Consider the following 18,047-nt stretch of genomic DNA (forward strand, 5'->3'; position numbering starts at 1 on the left):
TCTTTGGACGGACAACTAAAATTAATTGGGCCCTTATTTTTCGGGGGGCCTGTGCAGTTGCTCACCCTGCACATGGCCTTAGCCGCCTCTGGGTAATAGTATTATGCAAATACAAGTCTCCTTAAAGGATAAATTACATATAATGCCTTCTTTTGACATTTTTCTTATAAAAGTAAAGAAAACCTTATTCTTTTTTTTGACGGGTAACCTTATTCCTTGAATATACCAAGCTATCAAATGTACGATGCTATGTCATTAAGATATTTTCAATAAATCACTTAATACATAACTTAAAAAATTACACTTTTGTGATCAATTATGTTCATTTTAAAATATTCTTGTTTGGATTGAAAATAATATTCAAATAATTTATTTTTCTTTTGTTCCATTTGCAAAAATGGAAAATAGTTTCGGAAAAGCTAGACAATAATTCCCCAAGAGTGAATTTTTTTTATAGTTTTCCAAAGTATGAAGTCATATCTCCATTCATATTCATTAAATTCATCTTATTTTATTCACTTTCCGTCTCCTTCGGCCATTTCATCGTCTTTTTCACTTTTATCATTTTTTTACAAGAAGTCAAATTAAGCATAACTAATCTATAATACTTTTACCAAAAAGTTCTTATATAAAAGAGATAAGTGTTTTACTTATTTCAGACAGGAATAATTAGTATTTGGTTTAGTTATAAGATGTTAACCATTTAGTGTAATACCACTCATAATTGCTTTAAAAGGATTTAGCATGCTACTCATTCCATCAAGATGCATCTTTCTTTTAGGGAGCTTAATTCCTTAGTTACTCCATAGTTAAGTGTGCTTGACTGGAAGTAGTCCAGAGATGGGTGACCTCCTGGGAAGTTTCTCGGGATGCACTGAGTGAGAACAAAATGCACCGGAAAAACTTATGTTGGTTATTAAGGATAATTGTTGATGGTATCAGAGTAACCCTGCGACCACGTGTTGGGGCGACCCTAAGGACGTAAGGGCGGATATGGAGTCCTCAGACGCTTAATGGAGGAGGATATTGGGACTGACTAAGCGTGCTTGAGTGGGAGTAGTCCAGGGATAGGTGACCTACTCAGAAGTTTCTTGGGGTGCGCATGAGTGAGGACAAAATGCGCCGTAAGAACTTGTGTTGGTTATTTAGGACAATTGATGGTCCAAGATGCGCATTAATGATGATAATATACTCAACTTCGAAAGAGTCGGGTGTTATATATAGTATCTTTGCATCAAAATCATGCAATTAACCAATCAAATGGAGAGGAACATCGTCAAAACAAAACTTGATCCCCACGTTTCATGAAATTATTATGATAATGCAATATAACAAAAATAAAGGGGTAGAAAAGAACAAGAAGATTATTTGCTTTATCATGAAAACAAAACGGCGGTAATCTAAAAAGGTTTATAGTCAGTACACAAGAATGAGATGTCGTTATCATATAGGGAAAATAACTTAGAAGAAGTCTATTTAAACGAATGCAGGCAAACGCATCCTTTGCATTATTTTTCCTCAGACCTTCTAAACTTACTTGGCTATTTGTTCCCAAAAAACTTCATCCTGCATCCATATCCTTCAACGTTATTTCTCAAGGTACACTTCAATAATTTTAGTTAGGTGTATCTTTTTGGTAGCTAGTATATATTTTTTTTTCTTATATTCAATCCTAATTAGTAATATGTTTATCACTAATAATCATATTGCTTAATAATTTACGTATAAGGATGAATAATTATATTATATTCCTTCCTTCCATTAGTTTGATGGTGCATTAACAATTTTCTTACACTAGTATCTAATGTAACATATACTACATAGAGAGATCGAGGGGGGAATTGGGGTTGGCTTAAGTGGCGAGCTTTTCCATCTTCCTTAGCAAGGTCTAGGGTTCAATTCCTGCCCCAAGCATTTGCTTAGGATATAAGGTGGAGTTGGGGGTGTCGGGTGTTTGGCTTGTAATAGGCATCTGGATGGAGACCCTGTACGAGGACAGAGCAGAGGGATTCTTCTTACCAGTACTCTAATTTACATCTTTATAAACAATTGTTGTTTAAGAAAGGTGTTTTAAGCCGCTGGCTAAACTTCCAAATTCCAAGTTGGAGTTCGTCTCATCGTCTTGATGTTGCTATACATGGATACCTTGAAAGGAAGATTAATTAGTTTGGGAAATACATATGTGATTATTGGTTTGTAAAGGTGTTGTTATCTTATGTACATACGTGACTTTGTTTTTTTTTTTTGTTCTCTCTCCTTTCTTGTTGTACATAAGTGACTGTTATTCTCTTCTCTCTTGTTCACAAAGATAGATTGGCTTTTTCGAAAGTAGAAATTGAGTTAGCTCAAGTGGTGAGCTTTCCCATCTTCCCTAACGAATTTTAGAGTTTAATTACTATCTTAAGATTTGTGATTTAAGCGGAGATGTATGGTTTTAATAGGCCTCTAGGTGCATGTGAGCTTTGTACGAGGGCAATATGAAAGATTTCTTCTCCCCAGTTAATTTTTTTTAAAAGTAGTTGTAACTTGTAGGAATTGAGTTGCTCTACACGCTAAAGAGCTTAGGAAGGGAGTTGGAATGACTCTTCCGGATGATCTTCTTCTCTTCGTAATTCAACAAAAATAGAAATTTCAACAATTATATGTTTTTTCTCTATTGTTCTTTTTTCCCTTTCTTGACATTTATTCCCTTGTTCCTTGTTTCCTAAGATGTATCTCTCTTTAACCTTTTTTTTGTCCTTTTCATTTTATGCAGGATCATGTTATATTTTTTCATTCCCTTTTATTACTTCCCATCTTATAAATCCTCCTAATTTTTGAGGGAATTTCAATTAACTATGCTTGTTTATTCCATGTAATTTTGGTATAATTTATTATCTAGTAAAAAAAATTGACGTCATCAAAGTATATTTATTCTTTTTTTTCAAGCATATAAATAAAATTGAAATATGCAGTTTATTTTAACAAGATTGATGGTATTTGGCCATTTAGAGTGAATCCAAATCTCTTGTCTCATAAATCGTGTATCACTTTATTGGTTGTTAATATTACTATGATCTACTATTCAATAATTTATTTAAAACTTAAAATATATGATAATAATCAACGAATAGAAATTTAGAAAGAAGTGATATACGAGTAGTACATAATGAGTTTGCCTTGTAAGAGACCGTCTACTTTTGAATTAAAATTAGGCAACGGTAAGTCCAATATTAAAAAAAGAATTAGCCCAATAATAACTATAATAATTTCTTTCGGTGACTAGTTTAATCCATTTAGTAACTAAGTCTACTTTTATATTAAAACTAAACCGTCTCTTTTAATTATTTTTGGTACATAATTTACGGGACATAAGATTTGGATGCATTATATTTGGGTTATCATCTAAATTGGTAATAAACAAATATAAAAAAAAGAGTTCAATAACTGTTATTTGAATAGTACCACCTGATATATGACTTACGAAATAATCTTGGTCCACATAATACTTCCTTGAGTTTCTTCCCTCACCGTTGTTGACATTTGAGTATTTGACAACTTGACTTGACATCCCTAAATTTTGTTCAGATATTAACTTTTTGCTCATTTCGATCGACTATGTTGAATTATTATTAACACTATATATTCATCTATATAAAACGTATAAATATAATTATTTTCTCAAATCCCTTGCTAGGTGAGAGATGGATAACATAAAAGCTCCATTTCGAGGGATACGAAGTGATATCAGAGGAAGACTTGCATGTTATAAGCGGGACTGGATTAATGGTCTCAAACATGGAATCGGGTAAACTCTCATCTTTCTATAATTTATGAAGCAAGAAAACCTCGCTCTAAAACTTGAAATGTCATAGTTTTACTTTTACTGTTTCTGAAAACCTTTGTTTTTTCTAAAACCCTACTCGTTACGTTACGTTACATTACGTTACGTTACGTGCTAACAAAGCATGAAAATGGCTAGATCGAACCCGAGGTTCCTTGTTTTTAAAAATGTTTTTGGTTTTCGCAACATGCAATAGATAAAAAAGTGGCAGTTTTGTTTTTAAAATTTGTAGGTCTTGTTTCGTTAAGTATGTAGTTTAATAAACTTTGTAAATATTGTAGGATACTCAACCCTGCTACCTCTATCTTTTTTGCTTCCGCTCTTCCTGCTATAGCCTTTGGGGAGTTGTTAAACAAGAAAACAGGTTTGGTTTCTCTGATCCCTTTGTCTGAATTACCAATCAAATACACAATTTTAGTACGTATTAAAACAATTTGGCGAATTACCTAAATTTATACTCCCTCGTTTCGTTTTAATCTACACACTTACACTTTTTACGCATGTCAATGCAAAACCTTGAGGACATATATTTTTAGTTTTGTATTTGTAAAAATTATAAAAAGTACTGTACATATTAATAAAAAACATGTTATGATGAATCTAACAAGATCCCACATAACTATAATTTCATCCGCGTATAAATCACAAATGATGATCAAAGTGAAATTTGTGAATAGTGTAAAATATCAAAGTGTAACAATTAAAATGAAAAAGAGGGAGTAATTATCTATGATTAATTTTCTAATTATATGTCATTACTTAAGATAATTAATAAGTAGCACAAGTACAACTTACAATAATCGTCTTATATCGGTAATCATATGAGGATGAACTATATAGTAATAATAGTAATAATATTAATTATAATAATAATAATAATAATAATACGAAAATAATAACAATAATTTTATGTGAATATTTTTGACAGGTGGAAACCTGAGTTCAGTGCAAACTCTATTTTCAGCTGCAATTTGTGGGCTAATACACACAGTAATTGGTGGACAACCACTTCTAATTCAAGGAATTGCAGAACCTACTGTTCTTATGTATACCTTTTTGTATGATTTTGCTAAAAAAAGGGATGATTTGGAACCTCTTTTCTTGGCTTGGACAGCATGGTAATTCAATTTACTCACTCTATCATGTTTAACTTTGATTAATGGCTACCAAATAGTGATAATCTAGATTTTACTTAAATTACATGTTGAAATTAGGTTGTGAATTGTGATAGACTATTGTACCTATATAAAACCACTAAACACTATCCTTAATTTATATAAACACTAAAGAATTAAGATCGGCCTAGTTTCCAACTATGTGACACAGTGACAGCGTACCCCTCGTAAAGTAGGATGCCTAAATCACCCACTTATAAGGGATCTTATCTTACATAAGTTTCCAACTATGTGACAGCGTACCCCTCGCATAAAGTAGGATGCTTAAATCACCCACTTGCAAGGGATTTTATCTTACATAAATTTTATCTTACATAAAGAAAACAAGTTTACATTAACGAAATATGAAGAAAAGCTTGTACAGTAGTGACCTAAAATCCCGCCTTTAATTTCTTGCCCTAACCCTAGACCAAGTGGATCCTCATATTGCTTTTGCGATAGGATTATGATGGGCCCATCAATGAGCCAAAAAGAACCATTAATTCTCTAGATTTTTCTTAAAAATTAAAATTTGACTAATTAGATTTAATTGCTAAATCTAGTAAAAATGGAACCATGCTAGGATATACTACATATATGCAAATTCACGTCAGTTTGGTTTACATTTCATGAATAATTAAAATAACTAACGTCATGCATGATTGTATATATATTGCAGGGTATGTTTATGGACAGCCCTTTTGCTGTTGTTAATGGCAATTTTCAATGCGTGCGATATCATTGACCGATTCACAAGGATAGCTGAAGAACTTATAGAAATGTTGATTGCTGTTCTCTTCATCCAAGAAGCTATCAAGGTACGTAGAGCATATTAAGCAAACAAATATTAAACCCCGTTTCTAAATAAGTGTAACAATTTTAACTTATAATTTGCCAACGTACAACATCAATATTTCTAAGTATTCCATGTATTTGTAAAATTAAAAAGTTGACATCATGAAAATATTTAAGAATCAAATATAACAACATTTTATATGATCATTTTTTATCTTATATATTAGTAACAAAATACGGTTAGAGTGAGATGTGTGAATATTGTAAAAGTCAAATTGTTGCACTTAAAAGAAACGGAGAAAGTACTTATTTGAAAATGAGACAAAAGTTCATAACAAAACTAAGCTGTACTATCCCTTTAAGAAGAAAATAAAGGAAAACGAATAAAATCCTAAAAGTTTTGTAGGACTAGTTTGTACAATATATTTTTTCAAATTTAACCACATAATTAATACACAATAAGAACTTTATTATGGGACATGTTGAGTATATATATGTGCGATTTAGGGCCTGTTATCTTCAGCATAAAACAGTTGAACTGAGCTGAACTGAACTGAATTGAATTAAACTAAATTGAATTAAATTTAATTTAATTGAATGTAATAAATATATAAATAATATTTAAACAATAATAATATGAATATTAAATTATAATTACAATGATACGTAATAATAGTATTTTGGATATTTTTAAATTGATATTACTATTTTTAATAATTATATTTAATAATATAATAATATTTAGTAATAAAAATAATGATTGGTCGGACCGCGCAAAATTGCATCATAAACCGTTTTGACGCGATATGATTGGTTTATGGGCTAAAAAACGTGGGTTTATTTGTGCTTTTGACCTAAATCAATGTTCCTTGTAATATAAATAGTAATAACAATGAGTAAAGCTATAATAAACAAAATAATATATAGAAATAATAATAATAATAATAATAATACTTAATAATAATGATATAAAAATAAATAATAATAACAATAATAATAATAAGAGTAATTAGTAAAATAAATTAGACCAACATAATATTAATATTTAACAAAATGGTTATAAAAAAATGGAGCTGAACTGAAGTGAGCTAAGCTGAGTTGAACTGAAGTGAGCTAAGCTGAGTTGAACTGAACTGAAAATAACCTGGAGAGAACATGCCCTTAGAAATTTCAAAAATAATTTTACACTTAGCTAACAAGTAAATTCTTATCACAGGGAATTATAAGCGAATTTCAAGTTCCAAAAGGAAAGGACGAACCAGACAATAGTGCATACGAATTCGAGTGGCTTTACTCAAATGGATTGCTAGCACTCTTATTCGCTTTTGGCCTTATTTATACTGCATTCAAAAGTAGAAAAGCAAGGTCATGGTCGTATGGAACAGGTTAGTTGTCATACTTTCGTTAACCCATAACTTTGATCATTAATATCGAGATCAATGTAACAACACTATACAATACTTAGTTTCAACATTATTAGTACTTATCAAGGATATCTTAGCCTAGTGGTTAAAATTGAGGTGCCCTGAACGACATATCACATGTTCGAATCCTCCCCTCCCCTTGTTTGTACTTTGTACTTACTTTAGAAAAAATATTCCGATCTAAGTTCAACTATATAAAATAGTGCAAATTTTGACATCATAGAATGTCCGGATGGAATAATAATGAAGGAGCTAATTTTTGTGCAGGTTTCATAAGAAATTTCATAGCAAATTTTGGAGTTCCAATGTTGATACTAGTGTGGGCAGGATTGTCGTATGCTGTTCCAAGCAAAGTTCCTTCTGGAGTTCCTAGGAGGTTATTCAGTCCTCATCCTTGGCATTCTTGGGATTCTTGGACTACTATTACTGTATGTTTTCTTTTTCCTCAAAGTATATATTTTAATTATATTTGATTGTTCTTCATTTGCTAATATAATCCCTTACGTAATCCGAGATTTGTGTGGTTTTTGTTCAAATTAACAGTGTAGTACTTCTCTTAATTATAATTTTTGGAAAGTTGACTAGTACACGACTACACGTTACAAGACTTACAACTTCCTCATCTAGAATGCTACTTGAATAGTAAATGTTTTTCTATCATTTATTATGTCAATAAAATCTTTAAAGTCAAAAAGTGCAAGAGGGTCTTTTTACACAAATTACACAAAAAGGCCCTCTATAAAAGGCTACTCCAAATACCTAACTCAAGATACATGAATTGATTCAAGTTTAAACTGAGCCTTGATTCAAATTCGAGCTTCATCTGAGTTCGAGCACAAGCTCGTGTTTAGGATATCGAGTTTGAAACTCGCGAGTTTTTGAGTTGATTCGAGCTTAACTTCGAGTTTTCAAGTTCGAGTCGAGCTTAGCCAAACTTGAGTTCGACTCACATCATTTACTATCATTATGTCAATAAAATCTTTAAAGTCAAAAAGTGCAAAAGTGCATTTTTGTATTAATTACACAAAAGAACTTTTTTTGTTTTAAAAAACCGTAAAGATGCAAGTCTCCGGAAAAAATAAATTACAAAAGATGAATAAAAAGAACTAGAGAATATCTTCCCCCTAATATCATCAGCTAAAATACACAATTAACAGGATGTGGTCTAAAGTACTATTAGAGTTCTAACATGTTTAAGAAACTAGCTAGAGTAAAGGTTATGTTTAGTTCCCAAAAATTTTTCTGATATGAATTTATCTGATTTGATCTAAACTTATTTTTTCTGATCTAATTTGATATGATCTGATCTCATCTAACCTGATTTAATCTGATCTGATCTGATTTGATTTGATTTACAAGATCTTATTTTTTATAAAATATATTATTACTATTATATTATTACTTTGTAATTCATTATTATGCAATACATTATAAGATCTTATTTATAGTATTACTATTATTATCATTTTATTTCTATCACAACTTTTACACAACTTTTAATAATGATAATAATAATAATAATAATAATAATAATAATAATAATAATGATGATAATTATTATTATTATTATTATAATAACAACAATAATAACTATAATCATAATCATAATTATTACTAAAAATAATTATATAACCCAAGTCATTAATTTATAAGAGCACTTATAAAATATTTCACACTTTTCCTTAAAAAAAATGTTTCACACTTGAGAAGTCGGCAGAGTCAACTCTTTTTTCCATATAAAATAAAATAAGATATACAAACAACTATGACTTGCGCAAGAAAGAAATGGATAGTGTGCAACTTCAAATAGCTAGAGAGATTTGGAATTCGGTAAGAAGAGGTATACCGGATCTAAATTTATAATTTGTATCTCGCACTTAGCTTATTTTGAAATGTACTCCAAACTTAGTAGTTTCATTGTCATGAATTTGAGCTATCATATTTTATATATTTCTTATCTTTGCGCCAATCTTATGTTCTTAACACGTGACTTTTAATTTTCTATTATTTAATAACAACAAAATAACTTAAAATAATGACAACAATGACATTTATAATGATAACAACGAGATTAATAATAATTACCAATATTAATAATTAATAAGTACAACAACAACAATAATAATCCTTTTGAACAAATGTACTAGTAATTAGTAAATAATAGTATTAAGAGTAATAATGAGTTTTTAAATATAAACATGACCTGATCTGATTAGATCTGAAATAAGCAAAAATAAGGTGAACTGAACATAGCCTAACTCTAAACATACCATAATTATATTATGGTTCTAATGTAAAGCGAGATATGATCCCATACAACTCGTTTCAAGAGCCTACATTGGTAAAAGAAGAAAGACGAGTTCACTTTATAATGCAAAGGGGCTACTTTCCTTATTATCATATGATTTTAAGGTGTAACTTCCTTTGTCTTATGAAGATTTAAGCTAAGATTAGTTTTTTTTGTAGTTTACGTGTAAAATTTGACTGAATAATTATAACAAACTGTCTGACATTTTGCAGAAAATGGGAGAAGTGAACGTAAGACACATATTTGGCGCATTTATACCTGGATCAATGATGGCAATACTTTTCTTTTTCGAGCATAATGTGGCTTCAAAGATGGCACAGCAAAAGGAATTTAATCTTAAGAACCCTTCTGCTTACCACTATGACATCTTTCTCCTCGGCTTTATGGTTAGTGTTTTTATTTACTCTAGTTGCGAAAGTTTCAAGATGAATAACTCATGTTGTTGACACTTTTGACATCTTCCATCTTATTTTGTTTTGTTATATAAAATTGTTTTAACCAACTACTTAAATAACTAGTTTTACCAAATATATCATGCAATTAGGTAACTTATATATGGTACTCCAGATAATATCTCCTATAACGATTCTAAATCCTGCATGATACAATTAACTAAATCCTTTTCAACCAATCAAAACTTAAAAGTTATGTTCGTTTTTCATAATCAAAACTTAAAAGTTACGTTCGTTTTTCATTAATTCCAAAACCTCTTTATTTTTTCGGGATTGTGAGAGGGTGGAGTGTTCTTTCCAGTTTCATAGTTTCATTAATTTCATCTCATGTTCAACTAAGTGAGTTATGCAATACAACATGTGTATAAGTTCGAAAAAGCACGCACACTTATTATTAGATATAATAATCTATACAAATATATTAAAAGGCGTGCGAAAACAAGAAACTGTGCCACGTGGCGCTCTCCCTAGGGAGTTCTAGTTCATGTAATCCATGTACAATAAATAAATTAAGAAATTGCATAGTATAGGATTTGAATATTTGATCTCAAGACCTCAAGTACATATACTAAAGTTCTAACCACTAAGCTAGATTGTATTTAGTGTTATTATCATAAAGTATTATGTTAATAAATGAAATTTTTTCTAACTAGTTTGAATTCTAAAACCTGCATGGTTGTTACTTGTTGACAGACTTTGATATGCGGGTTTCTGGGACTTCCTCCTTCATATGCTCTTCTTCCTCATTCTCCCATGCACACAAAGAGCCTCGCTGTTCTCAAAAGACATTCACTTCGAAGAAAGATGGTCGAAAGTGCCAAAGAAAGCATACATAAACATGCTACTAACTCCGAAATTTATGGCAATATGCAAGCTGTTTTCCTAGAAATGGACAGGACCAAATCGGTAAGATAAGCTTTGTAGTACGTACTTCCTAGGAAACATGATTTTCTATGTTCAACCAAGCAACTCGAGCACCAAATGACTACTAAGTCTGGTTGCTCGACTCGTCATTGTACCTTTAAAAAAAACTAATTGTTTTCAACTAATGATCAGTTCAGTATTACTGTCAGTTTTCAGTTTTTGGATTTATGAATATAAAAGTCATATTATATAAGAAGTATAATAAACTTAAAATTAGTCGTACTTATATAAAACATGTCAATTTTGAAAACTGACAATAGAAAATTGGAAACTACTTTTTCTCTCGGTAACATATTTTTGTTGTTAGTTTTTTTAAAAAAGAATGAGAAGTAGTGAAAACAAAAAACGATAATAAACGAGCTTGTTTTTGCTGCAATGGAACAAAATCTAATCATGTATGTCTTTGACATTTTATATATTTTTGTAGACAAATAGAGTGGTGAAAGAGCTAGAAAACTTAAAGCAAGCAGTAATGAAGGGAGAAAATGAAGGGAAAGCAACATTTGATCCAGAGAAACACATTGAAAATTATTTACCAGTGCGAGTTAATGAGCAAAGATTGAGCAATTTATTGCAATCTCTTTTGCTTGGATTTTCAGTTTTCGCCATGCCTGCTCTTAAGCGTTTACCCTCTTCTCTTCTTTGGGGTTATTTTGCTTACATGGCTATTGACAGTCTTCCTGGTAACCAATTTTGGGAAAGAATCCGACTTATCCTTATCAGTAAAAGTAGATTTCACAAGTAAGTCCTATGTATATACTTTGAGTTTTTATCTTTCAATACTAGGTTATATACTTATATTCTACTTTAATCTTATGGTTCATGATGGGCCAATTATGACCATTGATTTTCACCTTCTAGCACCACGTAATAGTAGAGGTGATTATGGTCAGGTCGGGCCAAAATTGTGTGCCCAAAACCCGCTATTTCGGGCCAAAATGAACGGTCTTTTCGGGTCAAAATCGGGCCAGGCCGGGCCAAAATAATCAACTCTACGTAATAGTAAAAAATCATGGAAATTGATCATATAACTCTCATCAATCTTAGTATATATGGATAGCAAAATCTTATTACAACATACTCCATTTGTTTCAAAATATAAACATTTTTTTACGAAAATTTACTTTGGCTACAAATATCTCTTATATTATGATAAACAAAAATTATACCATTAGATTTGTCTTGAACAATACGATAATAATAATATTGTTTTCTTATTGTTTTATCGATATGAATTATGAGTAATTAATCGTCCAAGTTCAATCTCATATATCATGCTTGTCTTATATTTTGAAAAGGATGGAGTAGCTCTTTGTAGGTTCATTTCAATAATAATTTGAACATATGGATGCATGCATGACTAATGTCTATATACATAATTTGAGATATAATGATCAAAACAACGCCTAGGAGACTGTAAAAGTCAAACATAAAGTTTATTTGTTGACAGAAATAGTACTATATTTGATGATTTTGGAATATGCACTTGATATTTTTTTACTAATAATTGTATGTAATTTGAAATTTGGGCAGGGTTTTGGAAAAGAACCATCCTTCATACGTGGAAACAGTGCCATATAAATACATTTTGACTTTCACACTATTCCAGTTTACATACTTGCTTCTTTGTTATGGCCTAACTTGGATACCTTTAGTTGGAATAATCTTCCCCTTGCCATTCGTTCTTCTTATAATCATAAGACATCTTGTATTACCAAGGCTTTTTGAGCCGCATCATCTCCATGAACTCGACGGTCACGAGTATGAGGAAGTCGTAGGTGCTTCAAGGCGTTCAATCCATGCTATGTCATCACCATCCTTTAGGGTATGTTCTCGAACGTGTTGAATTTATACATGACCTCTTTAAAATATAGTTTGATACTCTATCACTTCATCACTTCGTATTTAATATAATTGTCACTTTTTTAATCCTGTAAATTGAACTAGGCAACTAGCTAGTATTGTTTGTGGTAATCATGGTCTTACTTTCGTCACATAATTTTTAGTACTAGAATTCTTTAGATCAAAATTGATTTTTTGCTGATTAAGCTAACTAATAAAATTGATTTATGTTACTTGAAAAATTAGTTTAGTTTATATCATAAAGAATAAGGCACGGCCGTACGGGTGCATTTTGTTCACCTTAAAAGATAAGGTCTAGTATTAAATAAGTCTAATGAAAGCTAACCAGGTACAATAAGACATAGACAGAAGGTGAAATTAGGTAACTGATTATGGTCTTACTTTCGTCACATAATTTTTAGTACTAGAATTCTTTCTCTAGGTCAAAATTGATTTTTTGCTGATTAAGCTAACTAATAAAATTGATTTATGTTACTTGAAAAATTAGTTTAGTTTATATCATAAAGAATAAGGCACGGCCGTACGGGTGCATTTTGTTCACCTTAAAAGATAACGTCTAGTATTAAATAAGTCTAATGAAAGCTAACCAGGTACAATAAGACATAGACATAAGGTGAAATTAGGTAACTGATCGCGTCTAATAAATTTAGTTTTTGTTCTGGACTAATATTGCAAAAAATGATGAACAGGAAAATGGCAAGGCTATTGAGAATGTTGGCAATCAAGAACAAATTGAAGAAGATCAATTTTCTGATTCTGAAATATTGGATGAATTAACAACTCATAGAGGAGAACTAAAGATTAGAACTACAAGCTTTCGTAGTGAAAGATGGGCTTCCAGTGGTAGGCCGGAGATGCACTCTAGAGCTATAAGTATGCGAGATGACCGACGATTCAGGGTAAATCCTCTATATATATTAAAATTAGATCGTCTCTTTTAATAATTTTTGTATTATATATGTCATCTCATAATAATATGAGATATATAACATGTTAATATTTTGTTATATACTCGGGTTTATGATGAGCATAGTACACCCAATGCTATTTTTTGCTTATTGCTCATAATTAGTCTTGGGTGTACATAAACTGATGAACACATGGTATACCCGGGTGTATAATGAATGAACTCATTACATGCTAATCTTGTTTTCTTTATTATCATTGAATAAGTATTTGAAACAATAGAAGATTACATTATGCCATTTTCATGTTTAGAGTTTGAACAATTATTTGGTGATTTTAATTAAGCTGTCAGATGATTATGATTGTTAATTAAGCATTTTTTTTATCTAAGCAGGTCTTTCCAGAGGATATTCTATAAACGGAGCGAAGCTAGATGAAGAACCGAAGCGTATATCAGATCACGATACTTTTATATACTTCCTCCGTTCCATAATAAGTGAAACACTTGCTATTTTAGAACGTTTCAAAATAAGTGAAACATACCTTAAATGGAAAAAAGAAAGTTATAAAATGACAAGAATACCCATCACAAACTTGTGTGGTTTGCTTTTCTCTCTCCTCCTTTTGATAAAGAAAAGGGTATTTTATGACTTTTTGGCTTTTGAAAGTGATGTTTATTAAATCTTGTGCCAAATCCCTATGTTTCACTTATTATGGAACGGAGGAAGTATATACTAGCTTAGTTCTATCCTTGTTACAGTATAACAGAAATAAAGATTTTGTTATTCTGTTATAAAGTAGTTAAGAAACTGTTAGCCAGTTTTGGCGCCAAATTCTGTTAAATAGAGAATGTTCTAATCTCTGACATTCTGTAGATCTTTTGTTGTAAGCTGTAGTATAAATAACAAAGGAGCTAATGCTGTAATATTCATTCAGAATATAATACAAATCTCTTCTTCTCTCTTCCTTCTTTATCTCTCTCTATTCCTATCTCAAGTCTGTAGTCTAACAGTTGAAGTCCTTAGACTCCTGTATCAATCCTCAAATTAATAGTTGTTTTGCTTGAATTTTATGGTCAAACTTAGAAATCTTTGGCACATTTTCTCACCATTATAAACATGACTGTAACGTGAATTGATAATTTGATATGGTACTTAATCGACGAGAACTTGATCATTAGACTGTATCATATTGTAGATTTGTAGCCAAGTAGAAATTGTTGATCGAGGGGAAACTGTAATGAATCTCATCGAGGAACAATATTATAGAAGTATAATGCTCTTTTATGTTATAGAAGTGTAAGAGTATTAATAATTTTGCATATTTGTAAATGTATTCATATGTTTGTATTATTCAGTACAAATTGAAATGAATGAACCCTACAAAAGAAGAGTTTTTTCTTCTTGAAATTTACTACCTCTGTTATCTTTTAGATACAACACTAGTTTTGAAGTCAGTGTGTTGCACGGTTTCTTATTTATATTATTTTTTTGCAAGCTTTTTGTTAATATTGTGGTTGATTTTGTGTTGTTGTAAAATGAAATTTTTCAACACCATTTTATTTACATATTTCTTTTGTTCTTTTTCTATTGCAATAATCACCACTTTGGACAGTTTTATCTATTTGGAGTTTTGACCACTCCACTTTTAGTAAAAAAAAACAGCTATAGTTGACAATATTGTCTTTACTTTTTTTTTTTTTTTTGAAAGAGAAATTGCATTAATTGAAGGCCAAACGACATTTACAATAGGTATTAAAGTAAAACAAGATACAATTAAACAAGACTAAATCAAATTCATCTTCGAGAAAACTACAATGAACCAGATCGAACAATACAACGCAGCCCTCTTGTATTTGCTGAATCAAGCAGCTATTGATGAGGAAGTCTATCATTCTGATATAGTTTGGGAAGAACATTCTTGATCGAGTCAGGTTGACCGCATCTGAGATTCCAATACCTTCATGTTGAGTCTCGAACTTCAACGAATGAGAATAATTTTTCATACATAAAAACAAAAGAACCATACTCACAACTCCCATAGGGGAGAAAGAGATTTCCAAAACAGAAACTAAAAACCCCATAACAGGGTTTGAGAAAATCTCATAAAGAGATACTAATTTATTGAACAAAATAAGAAAATAAATTAAAAATTGGAAATAAAAGGGGAAAAGGGGCTTACCATGGATGAAAACATCCATGGCAGCCCCTAATTGATGAAGAAGGGGTAGGAGAGGCCAGGGTTTGAGAGAGAGAAAAAGAGAGGGGAGATATTGCCTTTACTTTATGTTAATAAAATCATCATAAATTACTTATCAAATTGCCTCATAAAGTTGCGTTTACTATATTAAGGATTTACTTATCCCCCTCACTTGTAAATTAAAGGGTACCTCTATGCTAAACTACCCATTGTTTCATTTTCTTAAAAACCATGCCCAAACCCATTGTTGTAGTACAAAAACAACAAATAAAGTATTTGTTATTATACTCTTATTTCTAGATTTTTTTATTGCGATATATAATTTAATTATTTTTTAATATTAAACTAAATATTGTAGCTAACTCTATTGTTAAATAGTATCCCGATAATTGATATGACTAATACAGTTAACACAATTTTAATATGAAGAACGCCCCAATGACACTTGAAATATAGGGTGCTTATAATTAATAAATGCATGACAGAAAAATTATAGAAAACATGTGTCAGTCACAACTTTAACTTTTAATGGCACATAAATACTAACGCATATAGAATGGAAGATGGGAAAGTGAAAAAAGATCATAACGACGGTATCATAAATATAATTAATTAAATATAAAATTGACCTCTACTAATAATCGAAAATATTGCTTAAGAGAAAAATATACCTCTTCATCCATCATGACCATATCAAGACTTGTCAAACTTTCTCCTTTTTTATGATCCGTGACCTCAAATAATCTAGAAACGCAAACCTTGATTTTTCAATTAGTTTAGTAGAATCAAGTTCATGGAGAAAAAAATAAGATTTGACATATAGATATATGTGAAAAAACAAACATGAATAACTATGTATACAATAAATATTCTATGAATAAAATAATAAGTGATTTGAATTGCATAATACGTTCGCAATATCGGTGACAAACTTTCCTTTAATTTGATTCATGTAATGCCACCATGGTATGTTATAGGTTCAAAATTATAAATTTGTATTTTTTATCTTTATATAACTCAATTTTAAAAAGTATGATTTTCAAATTTTTACATGTAAATAAAATAAAGAATAAATAATACGTTATTTTTCATCCAAATAAATAAATTTTCATAAGTTGTAAAACTATATTATATATGAAGCTTATTTCGAAACATACTTCGAGCACTCTCCAATGGTAAAAAAAAATTATAATATTGCGAATTTGTAACAAAAGTTATATTGAGTTTACATAGTATAATAATTTAGGTTGTCTATCTAAAATCAGAATGTAATGTTCATTTATTCAAAACACCTTATATATATAAGTGAATACTATGTTTTTTTTAAGAATAAAATAATTAAAAACAATAACATGACATGCTTAGATGGAGCTCTCTATAATATTCTAAGTTTGTTTTTAAAAATCAAACTCTAATTTTTTCATCATCCAAAATTCTAATATATATGTAACTTTATCGTTATAAATTTTAGTGTTTGTTATAACAATAAATTTTACTTAATAAATTTGTTGCAATACTAATTGTTTTGGTTCAGCGGAGCAATTAAAGTTGGGGTTATGAAAGATAATATGTCTAATTTTGTAAATTGGACCAATTATAAAATGCTATAATCACATGCTGTACACTATACTTATAGCTTAATTATTATTATATTTATCAAAAGAAAGACTAAAAAATATCTTACCATACATCTAATTAAACATATTTTCATGAGTTGTAAAACTATATTGTAGATAGTTCTCATTTTGAATCATATTTCAAGCACCCTCCAATTGTAAAAATGATAATGCTTTGAATTAGGTAACAAAATTTACATAATATAATAATTTAAGTTACTTATTCAAAACTAAATGTAAATTTCTCCATATGCAAAACTCCTTTTATATATTTAAATATGTGTAGAACTTTATTTAATTTTTTATTATATTTAAAATAAAAATTAATGATATGACAATCGTACGTGATACTCTCTATTCATCAGTTGTAGAACTGTATTGTATATAGTTATTATTTCGAAACATATTTCGAGCATTATCCAATGGTACAAAAATTATAATATTCCGAAGTACGTAGCAAAAGTTTTACGCAAATTACATAATACAATAATTTAAGTTGTTCATTCAACACGAAACTCGTTATCCAAAGGTATTTAAATCTATGTATAGAACACTAGTTTTGTAAAAAAAAAAAAAAATTGAT

At 30.0% G+C, this 18,047-nt stretch overlaps 1 protein-coding gene across 1 annotated transcript; it reads left to right on the top strand.

The window, feature by feature from the left end:
- Positions 1 to 1,416: 1,416 nt before the first annotated feature.
- On the top strand, positions 1,417 to 14,566 carry LOC104904596 (boron transporter 4). Its single transcript, XM_010692889.4, has 13 exons — positions 1,417 to 1,599; positions 3,677 to 3,787; positions 4,105 to 4,187; positions 4,752 to 4,941; positions 5,657 to 5,795; positions 6,989 to 7,157; positions 7,464 to 7,624; positions 9,717 to 9,890; positions 10,650 to 10,862; positions 11,308 to 11,621; positions 12,414 to 12,705; positions 13,433 to 13,642; positions 14,044 to 14,566. Exons 2-13 carry the CDS (start codon positions 3,684 to 3,686, stop codon positions 14,065 to 14,067), a joined length of 2,073 nt encoding a protein of 690 aa, XP_010691191.2. The 5' UTR covers positions 1,417 to 1,599; positions 3,677 to 3,683; the 3' UTR covers positions 14,068 to 14,566.
- The last annotated feature ends 3,481 nt before the right edge of the window (positions 14,567 to 18,047 follow it).

The sequence above is a fragment of the Beta vulgaris genome, chromosome 9 (assembly GCF_026745355.1).
Source record: "Beta vulgaris subsp. vulgaris cultivar EL10 chromosome 9, EL10.2, whole genome shotgun sequence".
NCBI classification, from domain to species: Eukaryota; Viridiplantae; Streptophyta; class Magnoliopsida; order Caryophyllales; family Amaranthaceae; genus Beta; species Beta vulgaris.